General features: G+C 40.3%; 1 protein-coding gene across 1 annotated transcript; it reads left to right on the top strand.

The window, feature by feature from the left end:
- The first annotated feature begins 2 nt into the window (after positions 1 to 2).
- LOC102310299 (solute carrier family 2, facilitated glucose transporter member 11-like) lies at positions 3 to 3,093 on the top strand. The gene has a single exon (XM_042228171.1). It carries the CDS (start codon positions 399 to 401, stop codon positions 2,001 to 2,003), a length of 1,605 nt encoding a protein of 534 aa, XP_042084105.1. The 5' UTR covers positions 3 to 398; the 3' UTR covers positions 2,004 to 3,093.
- Positions 3,094 to 23,379: the final 20,286 nt, after the last annotated feature.

Raw genomic sequence — 23,379 nt, 5'->3', positions numbered from 1 at the left:
ATTCTCTAAATTTAGACTAGCAGGATTTATTTTTCGGAATAATACTTGTTTCCCATAGCTGGTTTCACTTCTTTTTATTACTCTTTTAAATAATTTCTGTAATTTGAGATAACGTTTAAACTTTAACTCTAAATTTGACTGGGGAAGGATCACTGCAGCAGAACTCTTGCGGGTAGGACGTTGCCTGAAAGGTTAGACTCAGGGAAAAGGCGCAGATTTATATAACCCCGGCTCTAACTGAAGAATCACGCTGCCTTTCATTTGAACCGCATTAGAGATCAGCCGTAGTCTCATATGAGTGAAAAACGCCTCTCTAAGCTACATAAAAGGTTTGGACTGATTGAACAACTAACGGAAGGGGACAAGTTTGCTCTTCCACTTAAAGAGCCGGCTTTGAGATGAAGTCTGCAGATAATGTACCAGAAGAAACCAGGAAACCTTCAGGCAATGGATTGACTCTTGGACTGACTGTGCTCTGTGCTGCCATTGGAGGAACCTTTCAGTACGGCTACAACATCTCCATCATCAACGCTCCTACCAGCTACATCCAAAAGTTTATTAATGACACCTACATAGAGCGCTGGGGTACAGGCTTGGATATCCCTGAGGTGACCCTGGTGTGGACCCTGATAGTATCAGCCTTTTCTCTTGGTGGCCTCCTTGGGGCCCTGCTGGCAGGCCCTATGTCAGTTCGCTTTGGGAGGAAAAAGTCTCTGCTTTTGAACAATTCCTTCATGTTTGCTGCTGCTGTGCTGGTGCTAACATGCCAGGTGGCAAAATCATTTGAGATGATCATCATTGCTCGCTTTCTGGTGGGGATGAACTCAGGTGTCAGCATGAATGTCCAGCCTATGTATTTTGGAGAGAGTGCCCCCAAACACCTCAGAGGTGCTGTGGCGTTTTCTTCTGCCGTCTTTACTGCATTCGGGATCTTTTTGGGTCAGGTTGTGGGACTTACTGAGCTTTTGGGTAGTGAGCCTCTTTGGCCCTACTTACTGGCTAGTAATGCTTTGCCAGCACTGGTCCAGCTCCTTACCCTTCCCTGGTTCCCCGAAAGCCCCAGGTACCTACTCATCGACAGGGGAGACAGGGAAGCATGTCTCCAGGCTCTTGGAAGACTCCGCGGCGGGGAGGCTCCCGTTTTGGAGATGGAGGAGTTGCTTCAGGAGCAGCAAATGTCCGTAGCCATAAATTCTGGAGCTACATCTTCTGCTAAGACGCCCTGGGCCCTGTTTAAGGATCGTAATTTACGATCACAACTCAAAACAGTCATGGCCGCCAGCAGCGCCATGATGCTCTGTGGAAACGACTCCATCTACTTCTATGCTTCCTACATCTTTCAGGAAGCAGGGATCCCACCAGAGAAAATTCAGTACGTCACCATTGGGACGGGGGCATCTGAGCTAACAGCTTCCATTCTGAGTAACCTCCTGATTGAACGCGTGGGTCGCCGGTACCTTCTCATCGGGGGTTACAGTCTCATGTCTTGTTGGTCTATAGTTTTTACTGTAGCTCTTTCACTCCAGAGCCGCAAAGTGACAGGGATGGCATACCTCAGCATGGTGTGCGTTTTCGCTTACATCCTCAGCTTTGGCCTGGGCCCAGCCGGAGTGACAGGGATCTTACCAGCTGAGATCTTTGATCAGACGGCTCGTCCAGCGGCCTACATGATCGCCGGCTCTCTAATGTGGATTAGCCTGCTCCTAATGGGAATGCTGTTACCTTTCATCGTCAATGGCCTGGGAAACCTCTGCTTTCTGCCTTTCCTCTGTGTTTGTTTGGTATCTGCTGTGTTTCTGGGGCTCACCTTGCCAGAGACAAAGGGCAAGACGCTGGCTCAGATTACAGCAGTGTTTGATAAGAAGAACCAAGGGAAAATGAATGAAGTTCCAGACCTAATGACAGAGCACGATCCGCTGAATGATCTCTACCAGTTGGGTAAAATCTGCTCATTTACTTCCTCAACGCATGATCCTGACCTTGACCATAAAGCTGCTGAATGAAATTTGACCTGTGGGATTATAACAAGCCGTGCCTTTTGAGTTTATCTTCAGGTTTTAATTGACTTCTGTGCAGATTAAATCCTGTGTGTTATTTATGAGATGTGATCCCCTTAATATTGACTGTTCAAATCTGTTCTTAATTTACAATTTGGTCTAGGCCTTTAATCCTACCCAACACACATTTTGTGTTTATTTATTGCAAACCTATATAAAGCTTCTAAAATGTCTTTTAGATCGCCATTGAGAGTGATGGTGCTGAACCCTTTTGTAGGGTCCGTATGCCAAAGAAATTGTCCTCACTCATATTTATGCAGAAATCTCTCAAGCTCCTGCCAAAAACTGGCATGTGTTTGCAGTAGTTTGGGCAATCATTTGAACAGCATGTGCTGTAGGGATTACCTTCTCTAGTTCAACACTTGTGAGCTGCTAGATAACAGTTCATGTTTATTGTGCAATCTGATGCTGTTTTGTTTTTTATCTATCCAGCTCAGTGAACCATGCACGTGTGTTTTCCTATTTGATGACCTTTCTGGGAACGCAGACTGTGTGTAATTCTGTTTTTTTGTTTTTTGTTTTTTTCTCTCTTTCTCTCATTTATGTTTATGCAGCAACTGGACTGCATCTAGAATTTAACTATATTAGTTAGTCCCCTCCAGACTTCTGTGTGCACCAGGGCTTCAACTACGAGTGTAGCTCTGCAGAATGGCCAGTAGATGTAGCCATTGTGTCTGCCACAGTTTGTGCAGTGATAAACAAGGCAGCGCGTCATGAAAATGAATCACAGAGTCAAGGTTAACACTTTTAATTTCACCAGCTTTTAAACTCAATGCAGCCCTTCTGAGCCTTCTGCGAACCATCTGTCGCAGCGTCTGTATGTTCTTTAATCACCCTGCGTTGCTTGATCGTGTGCTGGAATGAATCCTAAATGCAGACGTCAGGTCTGTTCTTGCACTGTTGTAACGTGTGTGCTGCGCACTTACTGAATGACACGGTCGCACTTTTCTCTGCCTAAAAATATTATTACTATTTATTTAAATCAAAATACAACTGTGTGTACAACAAAATAAAGGAAAAAAAGTGGTGACCCGCATTCTCGTCATGTTTGTGATTTGGTTAGGGAGTTTTATTCTGCTTGCTTTTTAAATTATGTTTAATCACCCAACTTTGGCTCCCTTCACTCCTGCGCACTTTAATTCAAGTACTTCTGCCCACTCTTATTAAAGTGGATGGCATAACACTGTTTATTTATGGAAACAAGAGCTGGGTGAGAACATCTCACTCTCCAGTGGGGTAAGGTGTGCATTTTCATTTGTCTTTATTACACCATCCAGCTGACAGAAAAGTCAATTTCTATTTAAGTGCATCCAGTGTCAAGTAGGATTTGTGAGTGCAAGGAAGAATGTTTTTATAACCCCGACAGCTAATGGGTATTTCTTCTCTCAGTGGCGCTCAGTTCAGCCTACAGAATCAGTTTGCCTTTTCCAGTGAAGCAAACTACACAGCTAAAAGTGACTTTGTGTCAAAGAGGTAGAGAGTTCAGATATAAAAGCAAAACATAAGAGTTTTTCTGCCAGCAAACCCAGCCAGCACTGAGAGATTAGTCCTTAAAGAAGGACTGGACAAATACAGAAGCGCTCTCCACCGCACTCATCAGAAGCAGTTCATCTGTGAACACGCTGCTGTGCTTTGGGAGATGGCTAATGATTTCAGGCCTCAGGATAGAAGAACCTCAGCGGCTTCACATACTATAGAGTAAATTGCTAAGGCACTCATAATACTTACCAGGAGACAGAATGACTGACATTTACTGCATCTGCCATTTTTCCAGTTATGATTTCGCTGAGTTTCTGGTGAAGGGTCGATCCAAAAGATGTTACATTTTGTTGCAGTTAGGTGCAAAGATGAGTAGCATTATGTTGAAGACAAAGGCAGGAAATGGTTTGCTTACATTTACATGTTGGAAATGAGTTTTTGTTTTTAAAATAATAGATTTAAACAGAATGGCTGGATCGGTTTGAGCTGATAAGAAGGCAACAGTAACTCAAACCACTTATTTCAAATAAGATATGCATACGAGCATCTCTGAATGCACAGCATGTCAAGCTTTTAAGCAGATCGGCTACAGCAGCAGAAGACCACATCGGGTGCTGTAGCCCATCTGTGAGCTAACAGAATAAAAGGTGAGGCTACATTCACACTGGCTCACCAAGACAGACCCTGTGTGAGGTCCTGGCCAGGTTTCTCTTGGAAATGAGAGTTAAATCACAATGAAATAAATAAAGGTTAATAAATAAATAAATAAAAACTTGACAAAAGAGGATTGGAAATGTGTCTGTTGGAAGTGTGCACTGATGAGTCCTGATTTGTGCTCTAACATAGGTACAGGTAGGGTCAGAATTTGGCATAAACAACATGAAAGCATAGACCCATCCTGTCTTGTTGGTGTAATGAAGAATTTAGTCAGTCCTGAAAGCAAAAGTTGCTAACCCCGTACTACAGTGGCAGCTGACTGTATAAAATAAGACGTTATTGTCACTACATACAGTGATAGATTGAAATTTCAGTACATACACCAGTCCTAAACAACACAACATAAAGAAAACAGACCAAGGCAGGGTGAGATAAGATGCTGTGAGTGCAAGTCCAAAGACAAGTGCTGCACTGACTGACACAATATTGCACACATAATGGTGTTAAGCTGTAAAGAACACTGAGTGTTTATCAAGGGTCTGGATCTGTACGTTTTAATTGACCTATACCACTTCCTTGAGGGCAAAAGGTTGAAAAGATGATGACTGGGGTGAGAAATGGCCATTATGATGTTCTCTGGAGAGGAAGCAGATGTCAGCAATGTCCTCGAGTGAAGGAAGAGGGCAGCCGATGATCCTTTGCGCTGACTTTATGACCCTCTGTAGGGATTTTTTTTTTATCAGCTACTGAACAGCCTGAATACCACACTGAGAGACAGTGAAAAAATGCACTCTGTCACACAGTGGTGGAAAATAATCGCCAACTTCACACATGGATTGTTCTTTTTTTAGGAGTCGCAGATGTTTCTGTGACTTTTGTATAGTAGCAGTGGTGTGAATGGACCGGGACGGATTATCAGATACGTGGCAACCCAGAAATTTAAAGCTGTGGACTATTTCCACACAGTCTCTATTATTGAAAATGGGAGAGTGGTCAGGTCTGCACTTCCTGCAGTCCAGGATTGCTTCTTTTGTTTTCTTTGTCTTTAATGCGAGGTTGTTTGCAGGGCATCAGTGGGCCACTTTTGGGACCTTGTCGAGGTATGTACTGCCTAAGATGAGGCCAAACACTGTGTCATCTGCCATCTTTATTATGGAACTGGAAGTGTGGGAGGGCATACGTATGCACGTCATGTGTGTAATGTGAGCAAGCAATGGGCTCAGCACATAGCCCTGTGGGACGCCACTGCTGAGTGAGAAGGTGGAGGAGAGGTTAAGGCCCACCCTGACATCCTGAGGACAATTTGTAAGGAAATTACTGTTTAGTATATCTGGGATGATCATACTGAAAGCAGAGCTGTAATCATTGAAACGCCTCTGTGGACCTTTTTTTACAAATTTGTCAGGGTCAAAGGTAAGAGGGAGGCTACCTTTTAACAAGGCTGAATATTATTTTCTCAAGGCACTTGGTAACAATGGGAGTGAGAGCAACATCTCTGAAATCTGAAAGTTTCAGCAGCAGGCTTCTTCAGGACTGGGACAATAATTGAGGACAAATATCATTATACATAGTTCACCTGTAAAAGACTGCAGGTGCTAAACTGCCTTGCCTGCAGTCTAGACCTATCACGCAGTGAAAACATGACAAAGGATGTCCTGAACTGCTAAAACACATAAACTCATTTACAAAGTAATCCAAGCAGTTTGTCACATCAGCTCACAAAGTGTTGATGAAAGACAGAGGTAAACATGACTCTGTTCTTGGCAACAAATTTAAAATGAGCCTACACATCTCAACATTTTCTACATTTAATACATTCTTTACTGAAAAGCTTTACTGACTTGGAAAACCTCTCAACTTTAGAAAACAGCTTGTAAGCAGTATGACATTAGCCAAGTCCATTTTTTAAGTGGATGAATGGTTTTTCCATAATCTCGACATTTCACACAGGACAGGCAGCTTGATCTGAAGTTTATTAATGGACCAGGAACAGAATGAACATGACTTTCATGTATTCAGAGTACACCTGTCTTTGCTTTGATCTCTACCCAGTGGCGTCTTTGGTTTGAGCGGGTTTAGTGAAGCGCTTCACAAATGTGAACAACAATGAGGGCTAGAGTGTCTTTCAGCTCGCTCCATTTGTTTGCATCTTCCTCCTCAACTGGAGAGTGCACGTTTCCTTTGGCAACCAGAAGTAGAGTGCTTAAACAGTGGGGGAGTTAAGAGCCTTACCTTTAAATGGACTTCCTGTTTGTTACTATGAAGACATTAGAAGATGTTGCCAGGCACCTGAGACAGTAGGAAATTGGGCAGTGATAAGATTTCTGAAACCAAAAAGCAATGCTAACCCCCACCTACAGAGTGTATCCACCTACACACGTGTACGATGGACAAGAATAATTCAAAGGAAAACAGCTGTGTAAGAGTTGTAGCCTCTGTGTGCGTACGTCGCAACAACACAGGCTCGTGATATTATTAGGAAGCAGACAGCGGCTCACGATGGGAACCACGTCATTATCCCTGTTGTCTTTCATGCCAGCTGGCTTCTACTTCCAGTGTGAGCAGATAGCACCAAGAGATTGTGTCATTATTACAGTTTGACCTTTCGTTTGGGAAAGGCGAACACAGAGGAAGCAGTGTTATTAAACACCCAATAAAGTGGTGTTAGACTGTCAGCCTTTTATCATAAAGCCTTTTTCCACCTTATATGTAATGGATATGCTTTAGTTTATTACATTTCGATTGTTTCTAAGGGCGTGTTACTAGTTTGATACTGGATAGACCAAGATCAAAAGGGTGAGATTTAGTCATTTGTAGCAATCAATCCACTGAGTTCTCAGCAGGCTCTGCAGTTGCCCATTATTTTGGTTTTATGATATGTTTTATGGCCCTTTTAGTTCCCTCTCAATGCATTATTTACCTTCACTTACAGATCATCAACAAAAAAAAATCAACAACACTTTGGCTACGGACTATGCAATGTTGACATTTAAGTTAATAATTACAACTCCAAATGCATGCCAGTGTTGTTTTGAGTATGTATACCAGGCCTGTTTTCAAGGAACAGGTTGATCAAGTTCTTTCCTCACAGTCTAAAGAAAGCAAGTGAGCATAGTTTTAACTCATATTAAATACTTTACCCATCAAGATAACATGTTGGGCTAATTATGTTTGTGAAAAGATTAGCAGCCATGGCTTTGTGCTTCTGTTGGTCTGATTGCCTGTCGGGGTAATCATGGATAGACTTAAATCTTATGGAAAGCATGGGCATAGCTACCATGGGGTCATTACACTCAAAGCCTCAAGTTTGGGATTTTGGCTGCTGCCTAATAAAATGTGCAACATTTATTCACAATAATATTAACTGCTGTAAGAGCCATTTATTCCTGGGTGTTTGTTGTTGCACTAAGGGGAGGTTGACTCTTGAGTCACTGCATTTATATAGGAAGGGGTTCCTTTACTCAGATGCCCCACTGATGAAGCACACCAGTTTTTGGCAGTTTTCTTTAGCAGGTATGTCAGCAGTGACAAGTTGCAGCATATAAAGAGTATTACATGTTGTGACTGCTAAATAATAAAGAAGAAGCAGATGCAAAGAGGTTTGGACTTGTGACTGTACCAGCTTCCTATGTAGCTGTTACGTCTATGCTAGTTTGAAAAAGACTTTCAAAACTAAATTCAGTTATAGAAAAAAATGTCTCAGTTTTACTAGAGTAAAAATAGGATGGCAACGTCCTTCTGACTCGTGAAAAACAAGTGGTTGACCGACTGCAAGTAGTAAACTGATTATCCAGAGGCAGAACATGCAACACTTTCAATCCCCGGGTGACCACTTTTGATCTCAAGGCGTTTACAGAGGGTGCCTGGTGCGAGGCAACCTGTCTCCAAACAGTTGCGGTCTGACTCAAGCTGACTGCAATCACTCTCACACAGACTGTTTAAAAACAACTGCCATCTAATTTATAAATGCACAAATTTTGCCAACATGTAGAAATCAGTCTGAGTAAGTCTGCGCTGATGAGCGCAGCTCGTCTGTGATGCATCTCTTTGCAATAGAAAACTCCACCTTACTGGTTGTATTCTGGTTATATTACTTATTCCTGTTTTGATGCATCAAAGTCACTTTGAAGATGACTACTGCAAGTGGTCACAGACCTGGTCCCCATCATCTGAGCAACATTTTCAGAGGCACACACTTGTCAGCCATTGGTTTCCCTAGTGTGACTGTAGCATTAGCATTAGCCACTGCTGTGGCTCTGACTGTTTCTCTAAGGTGGTGATATGACAGTCACAGTGTCTCAATCCCCTTAAGCCAGGGTTGTCCAACTCCAGGTCTCAAGGGCCAGTGTCCTGCAGGTTTTAGATAGCACCCTGGATCAACACACCTGAATCAAATGATTCATTCATTACCAGGCCTCTGGAAAACTTCAAGACATGTTGAGGAGGTAATTTAGCCATTTAAATCAGCTGTGTTGGATCGAGGACACATCTAAAACCTGCAGGGCACCGGCCCTTGAGGCCTGGAGTTGGACACCCTTGCCTTAAGCATACACAGATGCACAGTACCTATTTTAGACAGGCAGTGCGAACATGTATGTCTAAAATGGCCATTGCAAGGGCAGCAAAGTGGTCCAGTGGTTAGCTGTCTTGCCTCACAGAGAAAATGTTGTGAGTTCTAATCATCTGGATGGGAGTTCTCTCCGGGTGCTCTGGTTTCCTCCCGCAGTCCAAAGACATGCAGTTAGTGGGGCTAGGTTAACTGGTGATTCTAAATTGCCCATAGGTTTGAATTTGAGTGTGAAAGGTTGTCTATCTTTCTGTGATAGACTAGCGACCTGTCCACCCCGCCTCTTGGCCTGTGGTAATTGGGATAAAGGAAGGGGAAGAAAGTGAAATTTTATGTAGGACAACAACAGGCAAACCCATGTGTGGGCAGATTGTAAAATAGCAGACAGACCACACCAATGGTATAAAAATCACTGGCAGAAGGGAAAAGACCCAGAGGCAGCCAGCAGGCATGGAAAAGCCACAAACGGTGGCTGTGCTGATGGCTAAGAGCCTAAAGGCTGAGCATGCAGGAGCTGGAGACAGACACCACAGTCAGAGTAGATGAAACTGGAAAAAAGAGAAGCTAATCCAGGCAAGCAGGCAAAAACTGAGAAAGAAAACCCCTGGTCATAACATAGACTATGATCCAGCCAACACAGCAGGCTGAGCTGCTTACAGATTGGCTGCAGCTGCTTAAGCTCTACTTTGAATTCAACACACCTGTCTCAGCTCCTGCAAATAGCAAATTTAGCCACTGTCAGAGTGGCAGCAGGTCAAACTGACCAATAATTAATTAATTAAGCCGAATCACTGTTTGTCTGAACCAGACTGCTTCAGTGTCAAGCCAGCGGGGAAACTTTGGTGCTGCATGAAATGAAATGAACAGCGAGTCATGCAAAAATCATGCCAGTGTCCTCTGTTCCTATTGCCAAAGAAAGCGTTTTGATTCGTTATCACTGTACTGCTATTGTAGTATTTTTGTGCAAAATATAGTGTGCATTTTAGGGAAAAATCTTTATTTAACCAGATCACTCATTCACCAATAGATGTATTGATCTCTGACAAGATGAAAGTAGAGGAACACAGAAGATAAAAGAAAATAATGATGGTGAATGACAACAAAATTATAAAATTATAAAAAGAAGCTTAAACGACACCTGTAGCTAAATGCCACAGTGAATAAAAGGCTAACCAATGCATATGCATGACTGATATACCCAGGGGAGGCCCAGCGATTATTAAATGATATAAATGATGCTCTTCAGCCTGAGAGAAGGCAGTTATAACAGGTGTCTAGCTCCTACATTATCCCCACCGCCTCTCGCAGGTCCCTCTGGATATCATGACAGGGTGATGGAGAGAAATCACATCATCTTTCTCCTTCATCACCCACCACTAGGAGGGAATGCATTTAGCAGCGAATGAGAGCCATTGCAAACATAATGAGGCACCTGGCGAGCACTCTAACAGCAGATTTTCATCCAATTTGGGCACAGCTGTCATTAGCTGAATATAATGGAGAGTCGGCCCATATGCTTAGAGTGCAAGAGGTGTTTGATAATGCTGCTTATATGTTTGCGTCAGTGCTTTGATATTTGTAAATGCATACAGGTCATATTTTGCATTTATACATGCTTATCATATGATTAATGTTTCAGTGGAGAAAAGCTGTCAGTTGTTGCTTTTGATTATTAAAAGCGCTTTTAGTGCTCAATTAGAGTATAATATGTACTGGTACATTAAAAAAAACACATTGTGTGTTTGTATATATATGTGTTCCTAACGAGATGACCAACGGTGTTCTGGGCGATCTCTTCCTAAATCTGGATCAGTGCATCACTGAGCTCCTGGACAGTCTGAGGTGCATGTCAGATGAACTGAGGTATCCCAGAGATGTTCTATTGGATTTAGTTAGGCCCTCCAATAGCTGCCTGCATACTCTCACCACATGAAGCTGGGCATTGTTGTGTGCCAGGAGGAACCCAGGACTCATCTCACCAGACATATTTTCCAACAGTAGTTCCAAGGATTTTATTTCAATACCTAATGGAGCTCAGGATGCCGTTGCCTAAGCCTGTCCCTCCACGACCCCCTAGACCATCACTGACCCACCACCAAACTGGTCATGCTGAACGATGCTACAGGCTTCTCCAGACCCTTTCATGTCATGCTCAGGGTGAACCTGCTCTGTAAAAAGCACAGGGCGCAGCGTTAACTGCATTAAAATGGTTCCAAAAACAGCAACAGGACAAATACAATTTAAAGGTCCTTTTCAGTGGCTTAGATGTTTTAGTTATGAAACAATTCACCCCATGTACAGCTGTAACAAAGACATACAAAGTGTATGATGGATATTTTTATCATGGCAATATGTGGGGACTAACTCACTGTTGGAGACAGCCTCAAGTGGTCATTTGAGGAAACAGTTTTTAGTACTACTGTACTGACATAATATTCCAACTTTGCTGCTTGTGCTGTTAACATGATGTTTATCCACGGGCGCTGGTCTCATGGCTTCCACATGTATGATGATTGTCACATTGTTACACCAATTAAGGCCTCTGTTCTTAAATAAAAACAATTGAAACATTCCAAAACACTAACGAGCCAATCACGCCACTGCTAATATTTTTATGAGACAGACACTGTTCTTACTCACAAGCCGTTGAGACCGTGTCCTCAAAGCATCGATGTGTGTATCCTCAAATTTACCTTGACTCACAATATTTCTGACTGAAGTATCATGAATCTAATCATAAAGCAGCACTGATGAGACTCTGGTAAATGCATCATCTACTCTTATCTGCTCTTGTGTAAGCAGAACTACTTACAGCTTCTCTACCAAGGCCAGCAATAATTTTACACTACATCATTTTGTCAAGCTACAGGTTCTGTTTACACCCCTGTTACTGCAGATGTGCTACCTGAGATAGCCTTCCCCAAACACATTAGCTACCCCTTTCCTAAAAAGCTTTTTCTCCTGAAACATAATGAAGTGCATAATAAATACCGCGTTTACAGGACACTCTACAATGAATCCGCTGTAAACATTAAAACATTAGCGAGAGACACTTTTCAACCAGCTCGTGGCGCTAACATTAACATAATTATCTAGAGTACTGTTAATTGAGCTGGAAAATCAGTGGGTGACAGCTAGAAATAGAAGCCTGCTTTTGCGCCATCACACTGAAATCCAAGACCCAGTGTTTTGCTGATTTTGAGCGATGGGGTGGATGGAAGGTTGGAAAACTTGACAGTCTTTTGACAGAGGAAGGTTTGTCTTTTTTTAAGTAAATTCTTTGTTCTTCTCTTCTGGCATAATTAAACACCTGACAATTAATCTCTAGTGAGTCACTAGTGTTAGAACAACCTTGCTACAGACTTACAGCTTTGATAAATAAGGCCACTATTTTGGGGTTTTACTCATTAGTTATGTACAAAACCCTGGATGTCTGAATATCTGAGCTCGAGTCATTTTTGCACTGCAGCTGCACGGTACTGGCTGATTATTTTCCTTAGGAAGAAAGCTGGAGGGAAGACCCACAATGCAACCTGGGGAACTGCACCACAGGAAATATTAATCTAATGATCCTTAATTATATTGCCAGTTGATAGTAAAAACTTATTCATGACAAGGCAGAGATGTGACAGATTCATTTCAATAGTTTCACAAATCAATCAATAAAAAACAAACTCAGCAGGATTGTGGATATATTACTTTATTTTAATATATAATATATATTTCTAAAAAACTATCAAAAAACAACAACAATATCAACAGTAAAATTGTTGAAATAGCAGGACAACCAAGCTAACAAATTAATACAGCTAGCTTGGAGTAACTTGGGGACACGATCTACACTGAGGAGTGCTACCCACTGCTCACTAAATATTTCTCACTGCAAAACAAAATGGTTTTCTTTGAGTCTGTAGTTCCCACATGCGTTACATATGACCTCTCTTCATGTATGGCTTGTTCCAGCAGCACTTCTCATCAATATATCCTCAATCCTCAACATCTGACACACAGCTTGTTAATCTAAACAACATCTAACTTTAGCTATCTCCTGTTCCTAAGACGTTGGTGTTACCAATACACTATCCAGCTGCCCTACTCACACACCCCAAATGATTTCCAGGTTACCCACTGCCTCCCAGGTGGGGTCACACAGAGAAAGACAAGGCGTTGTTCTGGAATAAGTCGGAAGTCAGAGATTTTGAGGTTCCAGTTGGAAATGTTTTGTGTAACATCCCCTCAACTTGGATTTTTCACATGGAAAATTGGAGCAGACCAACATATCTCGAGCTAGCAATCCAAGATGGCGCCACTGAATGGAAACAGTATTAGCAGTACTGTCACTGTTATTATAGCACTACAGAGTCCCTCTCTATGTGGGTAGAGCAAAGAGAGTTATGACATTGCAAAGTAGTACTATGGAGAAACAACCTTTTCCCACTGAGCAAACAGGTGTCTGCTGTGTAGGGGCTACAACCACCCACGCAGCACGTATAGGCTACATTGGCAATATGTCACCTCACTGTGCTGGATGGAGTGCAAATTACTGACGTTACATTCCTCTGTAATGCCAACATTGCCATGGTGGAGGGTAGTGACTGGGTCATACTGATGTCACAGGACTTCTGCTTACTTATATAATAAAAATAAAAACAGATTATCAACTCTAAAGAAACCAAAGAAAAAAAGGCACCTCAGTTAATACAATCAATCTAAAAGACAATAGCTGACAGCTAATAACAAGACAGAAGCATCTGCGTGGCCACAAGAAAACAGGCACGCACACATCGTCATGGTATCACGTGGTAACTGTCTGATGACAAAATTTATGTCACTGGCACCCGAGGGGAAACAGTTGGCCTAAACACATTAAATCCATTTTTCACATGAATGAGACCAAAACACCAATATACACTGGAAAATGGGCTACAGGTGCCCCTTACAGTCATTCTCTGATTGGAGAGTCAGGGCTAATAATGCATTGAAGAGCAATAGTCAGTTGAGGAAGGATTTCCTTACTGCTTTTTTTAACCTATATCTAAAAACACAGTAGATATGTTAACAAAGATATAAACTAGGTTTTTGCAAAATAAGGTTAGTTTTGCTCTTGTAATACCTTTTTATATTATGATAAGACTTATTAACCAATGAAAAAAACATGTTTGCATTTTGTTTTCTTCACCTATGAAATTTTAGAATGCATGCGATATTTTTATTGGACAATATGAAAGAAGTGTATTGCGATATAGTTGACATAGCAACTGTAAATTAATTGCTTTAGGCCAGCAATAAATACTATTTGCTTTGTGCAATCTGCTCTATGGTGGCAAGAAGAAGCAATTCAACCAGATATTGTGCCATTATCACTGAAAACACAATCATTTCCCACTGTTGTTGTTTCCATAACAGAAAATGATCCATGCTTAGTAATAAACAGGACATATGGAGCACATTTATCATTATGTCTACAGCCTCGGTACCACCAGTATTAAAAACCAATGGAAGTCTTTCAGCAGCTCATCTTTTTTCAAACAGCTGCAGTAAAACTTCCATTCGCTATCTTGGCACTCCCAGCGCTGAAATAAGAAAGGAGTGTAACACAACAGCATATTGTTTTATTTTAGATCTGAGACTTATCTCAAGATTAATGATGTCTTGACTTTCTTTGTTCTTGTTATGAAATCTGTCCTTCCCTAAATGTGTTTGAACTGTAGTTCCAAATCAAGTGTGGCTCTGTTATATTTAAGCAATGGTAGAACTCTGATTTCAAACTCAGAGATTGGTGAGTGGATTTCTGTGGTTTCTTTCACTTTGTTCAGTAGTGGCTGGTGGTGTGCACCAAACATCTCCAAAGAAGAGGCTGAGGGACAAACAGCTTTTTGAAACTGAGCTTGAGCAGGTAATGAGGAAGTAGACAGAGAATCAAGGTTAGCAGGTAGAAAGCACAAACACTTGAAGGTAATGAAGAGCGCCTGTTTTTTATTATAGCACCAAAACGATATGCTGAAGAATTGGAGCCATTCAATTTTAAATACCATGAAGCTGATAATATTTTGTGGAATAGGCGGGAGAAGGATGATGGAAGCAGGGATACTCTGCCTTTGGGGAGATCCAGGAAGCACCACATCACTTGGAATCTGCTGGGTTGGGGGGTATCACGCACACTCTAAAAACTAAAACTGACATTTACTTAAAATTTTTGAGGCAACACTTTGGAAACTAGTCAAATCTGTTCAGTATACTTGATCAATTGAATAACTTACGCTTAAACATATTAAGTTGAAATGAATAATTGTAGTTGTTACACAAACATGAAAGAATTGAGTAAATAACACTGACATGCTTGGTCAATGTAACTGAAATATAGATGGTCAGTTAATCCAAAATTTTGTTCCATTTACTCATTATTGTAAACTGAATGTAATCAAAATTGTAGTTAATATTAAATATGGTAAATGGCTTGTATTTGTATAGCGCTTTACCTAGTCCCTATGGACCCCAAAGCGCTTTGCACTGCATTCAGTCATCCTGAATGTGTGTGTGAATCATTCAGTCATTCACACACTGGTGATGGCATGCTATATAGCAGCCACAGCTGCCCTGGGGCACCACCGGGCCCTGTGACCACCAGTAGGCTGTAGGCAACCAGTAGGCGACCGAGACTGTCGGTGCTGGGGCTCGACCGGCAACCTTCCAATTACAAGACGAACTGCCAACTCTTGAGCCACGATCACCCCCTAACATTCAAACATGAATGTTATTGTATTTCACTGGTAGTCTAAGTCTAAAACCCTAAACAAACTAATATGTAGTTGTGCTTTTCATAATACATGTATGAAAAATGACGACATGTTAAACATTTTTCCAATTGAAAATTTAATTTTCATAAACATGGCTCGAAACTCGAAATAAACAAGCACTAAAAATAAAAGAGCTTTTTCCCTTTTAGCTGGCAAACCAGGACAGCAAACACAAAAGCTCAGAGTACTTAAAAAACAAAATGAGCAAAACAATGAAAAAGGCTCATGGTACTCAATTACTCTACGTTATCGTGTTTTACTTACACTTTTCAGTTGTAGTTGCTGACAATAAATAATATTGATTTGAATAATTAATGATTTTAGTACAAGATACTGATGAGTATAGATACATATTTCTCAAATATTTTGATTCAATTTTAAACAAAAATATTAAGTACATGCAAAGAAGGTATTCTGTGAACCACATACTGATTTTTTTTGTCTGAGATAAATGTAAATAAATACCTTAATTTAACACAAACGTTAACATTTTAGACATTTATTCCAACTTATCAAACTCAAATAATTACTAAAAGGATATTTATAGATTTTATCAGGCTCATCTAACTTATATTTATAGTGATAACTAAGCCTCTGAATTACTTTTTAGAGTGCAAGTACCTGCATTTCTGTCCACATAGTTCAGTTGCTGACTGCTTTAAATGCAGTTTTGCAGACTCCGTAGTCTTTCTTGTGCCTTTTAACCTAACCTGTGCTGCTTTTCTTTTCTGGAGATTCCAGCAAACATTTTGAAATTGAATGACCTGCAGCTGGTGGTCTAGTTTTGCTTGGAAAAATTGTTTCAAAATGTGAGTTTTGCCAATGTGAAAGGTGGAAGTTCACTATTAGTTCAGTGTACTTCTTGTCCCGCCTTGACATCTTTTATACAAGGAAAGCTTGAGGGTCTATGGGGTCGCAGTTCTATTGCAGAGTTCTACATAAAGTCAATCATTACAGAAAACCCACAACTAAATAAGTGTTTACCTCTCAACATACACTATATGCAAATATACATTTAAGCATACATTTTGACATATATACTAAACTGGAAGGCTCACCTTTATCCCAGAGCATCATTACTAATTTTGAGTAATGATCCTGAGAGAAACCAGATAAGGATTTGTGAAAGATTCAATTCAATTCAATTCAATTTTATTTATATAGCACCAAATCACAACAAAAGTCGCCTCAACCGGCTAAAAGGAACACGTTGACTCTCTTGGGGATATCATGCATGCAACAAGATGAAAGAGACTGACTGATAATAAAACAGAGAACAAGGGGAGATTACAGGCAGACCCTCTTGAAAGAAGAAACTCATATATAATAATCTCTGTCCAGGAAATCTGTTATCGGAATCAGTAAAACTCAGAAAACAGAGCACGGTGAGTAAAGAGGTCAGGTTGATAAGCTCCAGGGCTGAAGTTTAATCTGACACCATATATTTTGCTAACAAAGACATTTAGAAACTTTTCACAGTCATAAGAAGACGTGTGAGGAAACCCAGACTGAGCGGGATTAATTAGTTGGTCAATGGAGTTAAAGTTGATTGAGCGTAATTAATCATTTTATCATGTGAAGACAGTGAGCAAGTTTGTTTACTTGCATCTCTATTCAGCATTCTTACACTGCTCCTGTGGCGACAAATGTACTTAGTAAACCAAGAGGAAGGATTGGCAGTTTGGAATAATCCATATTTTAATGGGACCAATTTATCTTGCGCTAATGAGCTAAGACTAACTAAACCACTTACTCGAGTCAAATGAAAACTGGAAAACCCATGTTTTGATATGAATATATCAGAGAAGTGAACGGAAAGGCTAGCTGTTGATGGTTCATCAAAGATGACCATACAGATTGCTTGTAACATGAGGGCCTTTAACATTTTCAACCTCCCGTTTTGTTGGTTTTTGTCTTTTGCCCTTCTCCCCCGTCCCTCTTCTCAGCTGTTTCTCTTTCCCTCTTTCTTTCTCCCCTTCTTTCCCCCAGTCAAGTCTGTCCCGTATTCAGTAAGTGAAAATAAAATAAACAATAAAAGGTGAATCAAATGGACCATTACGGCAAGGCTGGGATGGTCAGTTTGGTAAAGTAAAATCCGTTGGGTATCTTTCTTTGCCTTTAGACAACAATTCTGATGGCAAAAGAGCCAAACGGGACAGGCCAAAAAAAATACAAAAAAAACAAAAAAAACAAAAAAAACATTTTCAACCAGCTGAAATGAAATGCAAATTCTGTGTCATTACAACCTGAAGGATCGTTGCTATGTAAGTTAAAGTCTGCTAAAAAAAATCGTCAAATTTGAAAAGCGATTAGAGCAAGCAGGAGAAATTTCAAGAAATCAGTGCAGGATTTCAGCGTTTGGTAGATAATAATGTAGCAAACTGGATTTTTGAAGGATAGTGATTCAAAATAATGAAATGGAAAAGTTGTAAGAGGATAGATGGATTATGGCCTTGATGAATTAAAGAAGCTGTAATTATTGTGTTATAAAAGGCCAGCAGTCCCCTTGTTTAAGCCAGGTCTTAGTGACAGAGGTTTTAAAATGGGCAATAAGCAATGGAGAAACTGGCTAATAAGACTTGGAGGGCACAGTAAGCAGAGTGACAAGCCTGGGTGTAGAAATTTAGTTGAGAATGATTGAGGTAGCAGCAGAACATACAAGTGGAGAATTAGGTTTAGATATAATGAAATCAATATGTTGAAAGAATATTTGCTAATAATGGCTGACATTTGTCAATAAAAAGGATTTTCTAGATGTAATAGGGTAAAGGTTTACAAAAGTGTCTGAGTGTCTTAAATTTATAATTTGAGTTTTTCTGATTTTTGCAAAAACAGCTGAGCACATTTTAGCTTTGTCATTGTGACTTATGAAGTACAGATATGGTTGGGAAATGCCAGCTTCAACTTCATAAGGGCTATAAATACTTTTGAAATGAGCATACACACCTAATCGGGATACCTACTAATAAAAAAAAAAATGATATGGAATATCATTTGTGTATCAAAGTTCACTTTGGTGGTAATAGGCAGCAGTGCTGAAATAAAGTTTTAAATGGGAAATTCTTTGCAAACTCTCACAAAGCTATCAGGGATTGGTTGATTTAAAAAAACAAAAAACAAAAAAAGGGGATTGTGTACAATATAGGGCTGTCACGATTAGTCGACTAGTCACGACCACGTCAACGACTAATTTAATAGTTGCAATGTCGTTTGAAGCTTTGTAAGATCCTGAAAGACGCAGGAATAAGTAGTAGGATTTAAGAGTCTAATAACAAACTGAAACAGAAGATAGCAGCACTGCATCTACAAGGATGCTAGCTGCTTTAAATGCCAAAGAAGAAGAAGAAGCAGTCTCAGGTATTGTAGCTGTTTCCCAATTCAGGGGCCGCATCCTTCGGAGGCTGCATTTATAGGCTGATTACGTGACAGCGACGAGATGAACGCTGTCCAAAGCCTTCTCCAAGACTCCTCCAAATGCGTCCTCCTTTTCCCCAGATTTGAAGGATGGGTCGGGTGTATCATTTGTGGCCCAGCCTATCCCAGAATTTATAGCGCAGCTTAGCCAATTCCAGTTTCCATCAATGGCGGCAGCTACTTAGTTTTAATATTACTCTTATTACTCTTTTTGGGTGACAAAAATAAACTTATAAGATATTTTCAGGCGAGAATGTAGCTGTGTAAACTTCTAATATCTGCTTGGTTTATCAAACACATATTTGCAAAAGTGCTCCGACATTTTCAGCTCGATAACTAACAGGGAGGTCAAAGCTCACTAGCAAGAACAGCGAACTCCCGGCACATCTTTTCAGATCCCCGCGGTCTTTCGCTACTCAGCTTAAACATGATATATAACTTAAAAATATTTTTGTTTGACTTTTTTCAGTGTTTTATTTGTTTGGCTGAGATTAAAGTTATAGTTTTCACACAGCTGAATAAACATCAAACAGAAAACTGATTAAACAGAAGTGTGAGATGGTCGAGATTTTACTCCAGTGTCCTGTTATATTTTAGGGAGCAAAGAGCAGATTGGTGAGTTTATTAAACTCCACAGAGACAATCTTCATTGAAAGTTTAATAAACTACCATCTAAGCACATACCTTAAACACTTCAAGCTGTAAGCTAATGATAGTTACATAAGAGCAGATGCATGCTGGTGCAATAACCTGTACGTTTTACGTCCAATGCATGCACGATTAGTCGACTAATCGCAAAAATAATTAGTGACTAGTCGACTATCAGCCCTAGTACAATAGCACGTCACTACAGTCACTTATCTTACGTCATGTACACAATTGAACCCTTTCCACGTGTCATTTTTCAGTGTTAAATGTCACTCAAATATTAACGGTAAATATAAGTTTCATTGTATTGAAGGGCAGAGACTGTATGGTGAAAAATTACTTGGCATTATTGACACAATGACTTTAGCTAACATTCACTTTTGTATATGAAAATGGAATTTTACAAAATTCTATGGTTCTACTAAACAGAAGCCACTCTCTTCTCTCCTCTTTTTCCCTGAATAATTTGGAAAGCTTAACAAGGCTCCTCAAAGTGGCCGAAAAACTGACAGCTGCTGGAGTCCTTTGGGTGCACTCCATGGAAACGTGCCTCAGAAAGTAGACCCCAAAGGGAAAATAATTAGTGGTGTGAAAGTAAAAACACTATATAACAAAAATAAATTCCTATATTCTCTAGTCTTACACATCCTCCTTTGCAAAGCCACCATGCATTTGTTTTTTTCTTATTTTTTCACCTTGGTGAGGAGGAGGCTTCTCAGCTCCCCCACAGGTCAGAGACACTTAATAATGATGATATAAAGTGGGGAGATCTGTCTGCGTTAGCTCACTGCACAGCCCCTCTTCATTTATATTAATTGGAGAATATGCACAGGAGAGAAGAGAGTTGGGAGCTTGCTAGAAGTTAACCGACTGTTATTGTTTGTTACAGACTGTGACTGTGCTACCAGTGGAATAGAAGCTTTCTTCCACTCGTAAAATTTTGGCTCCAGCATGGTGTTTCACCCCTGCTTTCACTTTCCTGTCTGGCTGTCTGTGATTTGGAGAAGCAAACCATTCAAGCATGCACAATGGATTCAGAGAGCACTGGGACTGGATACTATTTTTCTGTGGATGTTATTTTGGCCCTCCTTAAAAAAAATAAATAAAAAAAAATCAAATCACATCACGAATCTTCTTCTCAATAGAAATCTGATTAAAAGTGCACAAAAGTAAACTGGGTTATTTCTGAAGGGCAATGGTGAGAAGGCAGTTGGGTCTCCGTACATTGCCAGTGTTTCCGAAGAGAGTGTGAGACTAAATAAATGGTGATTTAAAGCTGCATCTTAAGATTAGATTAAATTGCAATTGTAGATATGATATTCTATCTAGCTGTAGGTCACAGCTCATGTGCACCCCTTCAAATGTAACTCCAAGTTTGTGGTGTGATGTTACTACCATGAATCAAAGTCTGGTCGCCTAGCTTACACCTTCATCAGATTTCAAAAAGTATGGCAGCTACAAACATAACTACTGCAAACATGCTGCTGACCAGCAGCTCTGAAAAAAGCAAATTAAAATGTGTATAACTTGGTAATGACACAACAAAAACCAATCACCTGCTGCATTGCTACTTATGCATAAAAGGCACCGACCATCGTCAATTTGTATCTTTTTGAGCACTTGAAAACACAATATGTGAGAAACCTAACCTACTACATACTGTATAATGCAAAGGGAAAAATAGAAAATGACTAACTGATATAACTCATAAGGTTCATCATTGTATATATAAATAGCTGTGGGGTGGCAGGATTAAAGTGTTATATATTACACACTCACTGGACACTTTCTTTGGCACATTTAGATACTTTAGGTACATTTAGGCATGTAGCTGTGGTCACAATGACATGGTGAAGTTCAAATAGCACCTTGGACACTTTACACCAATCCTTTTAAACACAGAAGAAAAAAAAATGACAAAGTAAATTAATTACTAACACTAGTACCAGAGCTGTTTTCTACACCCATCACAATTTCCCTAGTGTGGCCTATCTGTATGGGAGAGAAGGCTGGGTTAACTGAAAGCCCAGGACTAACAGATTATAAGTGTGTCCAAGTTTTTACTCCACTGCTCGCATATAGTTGTAAAAACCTGTAGTGTGTGTGCAAAAAAGTGATCGCTGTTGTCATGTCTGCGTCTCCTAAATGTTAACTTTAGGTGAATCTGCAGAAATTCTTTTTATTTATGATGAGTTTCTCAGGTAGCCTTTATATACAGCTAGTTTGGTTTCAAAGTCCATGTGGCTCTCCTTTTCCTCTCTATCCCGTTGACTTTGTGTAATACTGCTCCCCTTATGTAATCCTTCATAGAACACTAGCCATCTGGCCACAACATCATCGGTATGCATTAACAGTGACCTCCTAGGGAAGCAGGATGACTCATTCTTCACCCTCTGAAAGCATTTATCCTGGGTATGGTGAAACCAGCAAGAAAGGCTTGAGTGAGGGGATTGGGTGGGGGACAAGAGGAGCACAGAGAAAGAGAGAGCGATGTGAAAGTAAAAGTAATGACTAGGAAAGGCTGTGGAGGAGAAATGAGGCCTGTTCTGTTGGCCATCTATGTAGAAACCAGAGAGAGGATGAGACAGCTAAGGGAGAAAATCACTCCTGGAGTTCTGGGATGAGTCACCAAAAAGCCCTTTTGCTATCTTTTGCTGTTGGCATCATTTGGAAGTACTGTAAATACTGTAAGAAACTCAATAGAAATGATAGGGAAAAAAATATCTGTCATATACAATATATCTAAAGACGCAAAAATAAAACAGTTATGTTTCAGTAATGTGCTGCAGCAGAGAAAAAAATAACCAGAAGGGAGCTGGAAGACAAAAAAACTCTAATCAGTTTAGCAAGGAGCCTCAATTCTGAATAACTTCATTACTGTTGTAAACAGAATAACAAAGGTGTGGCTAATGAGAGCGAATTACCAATTAGCAGCCTGTGTCAGCTGAGTCAGAGACACTCATGTGAAGGAATTGACCAATTATAGCAAGCAAATTGGGCAGAAAAAGGCTTGGCTTTCTACAGGGGCTCACAAAAAACTTCAAGTGGTATTAAAAAATCTGTCGAGAGTTAATCGCTTCTTAATGTCAAGGCATAGATGAATGTTAATTCTCTGAGGTCACAACCCTAACCCTAATCCTACTCCTTACTTTAACTCACGAATACGATTTGTTTGTTTTTATTAAATTGCTCTCCATGTTCAGACAAAGGTTTTTGCAGCTTTGCAAACTTAAACCGCGCTGCCATATACTTTTTTTTTTGTTAACAGGGATCATCCACCCAAACAAGCCATACTTGTTCAGTCATTTTTGCAATTGTACTGTCATGAACTTTAACAATTACCATGCTAACTGAGCCTTGTAGAGTGTAATATCTAGGTCATGCGAGTTCTCTAAAAAAACTGCCCAAACCTCTGCTTTGATAGAAGCGCTCACACTTGGTAATATTCAATAAATCAAGTGTATTTGATTAGCAGCACCTGGCTGATTTCAGTAGATGACCTCGATGTAGGGTAGGCCGCTCATGCACCCTTTCTGCTTGAGTCTTTCTATGGCACATAACTAGGCATCAGTTATGTTACACGTTTGTGCAGTTATATATGTTCTTGGTTTGTGAACATATATAACATTTACTTAACGTAATAAGTGGTAAATGTGGTCTGGTGTGATCTTGCTGAAATAAGCAAAGTCTTGCCTGAGCCACACATGATCCAGATATCGATAGAATCAGTACCAACACTAGTACTTGTATCAGATCAATA

This window comes from Haplochromis burtoni, unplaced genomic scaffold, assembly GCF_018398535.1.
Source record: "Haplochromis burtoni strain Fernald_Lab_line unplaced genomic scaffold, NCSU_Asbu1 Contig_308, whole genome shotgun sequence".
Taxonomy (NCBI): Eukaryota; Metazoa; Chordata; class Actinopteri; order Cichliformes; family Cichlidae; genus Haplochromis; species Haplochromis burtoni.
This window is presented reverse-complemented; position numbering and strand designations above follow the sequence as displayed.

Excerpts from the sequence above, each read along its gene's own strand:
- LOC102310299 (XM_042228171.1), top strand. The coding sequence starts at position 399 with ATGAAGTCTGCAGATAATGTACCAGAAGAAACCAGGAAACCTTCAGGC.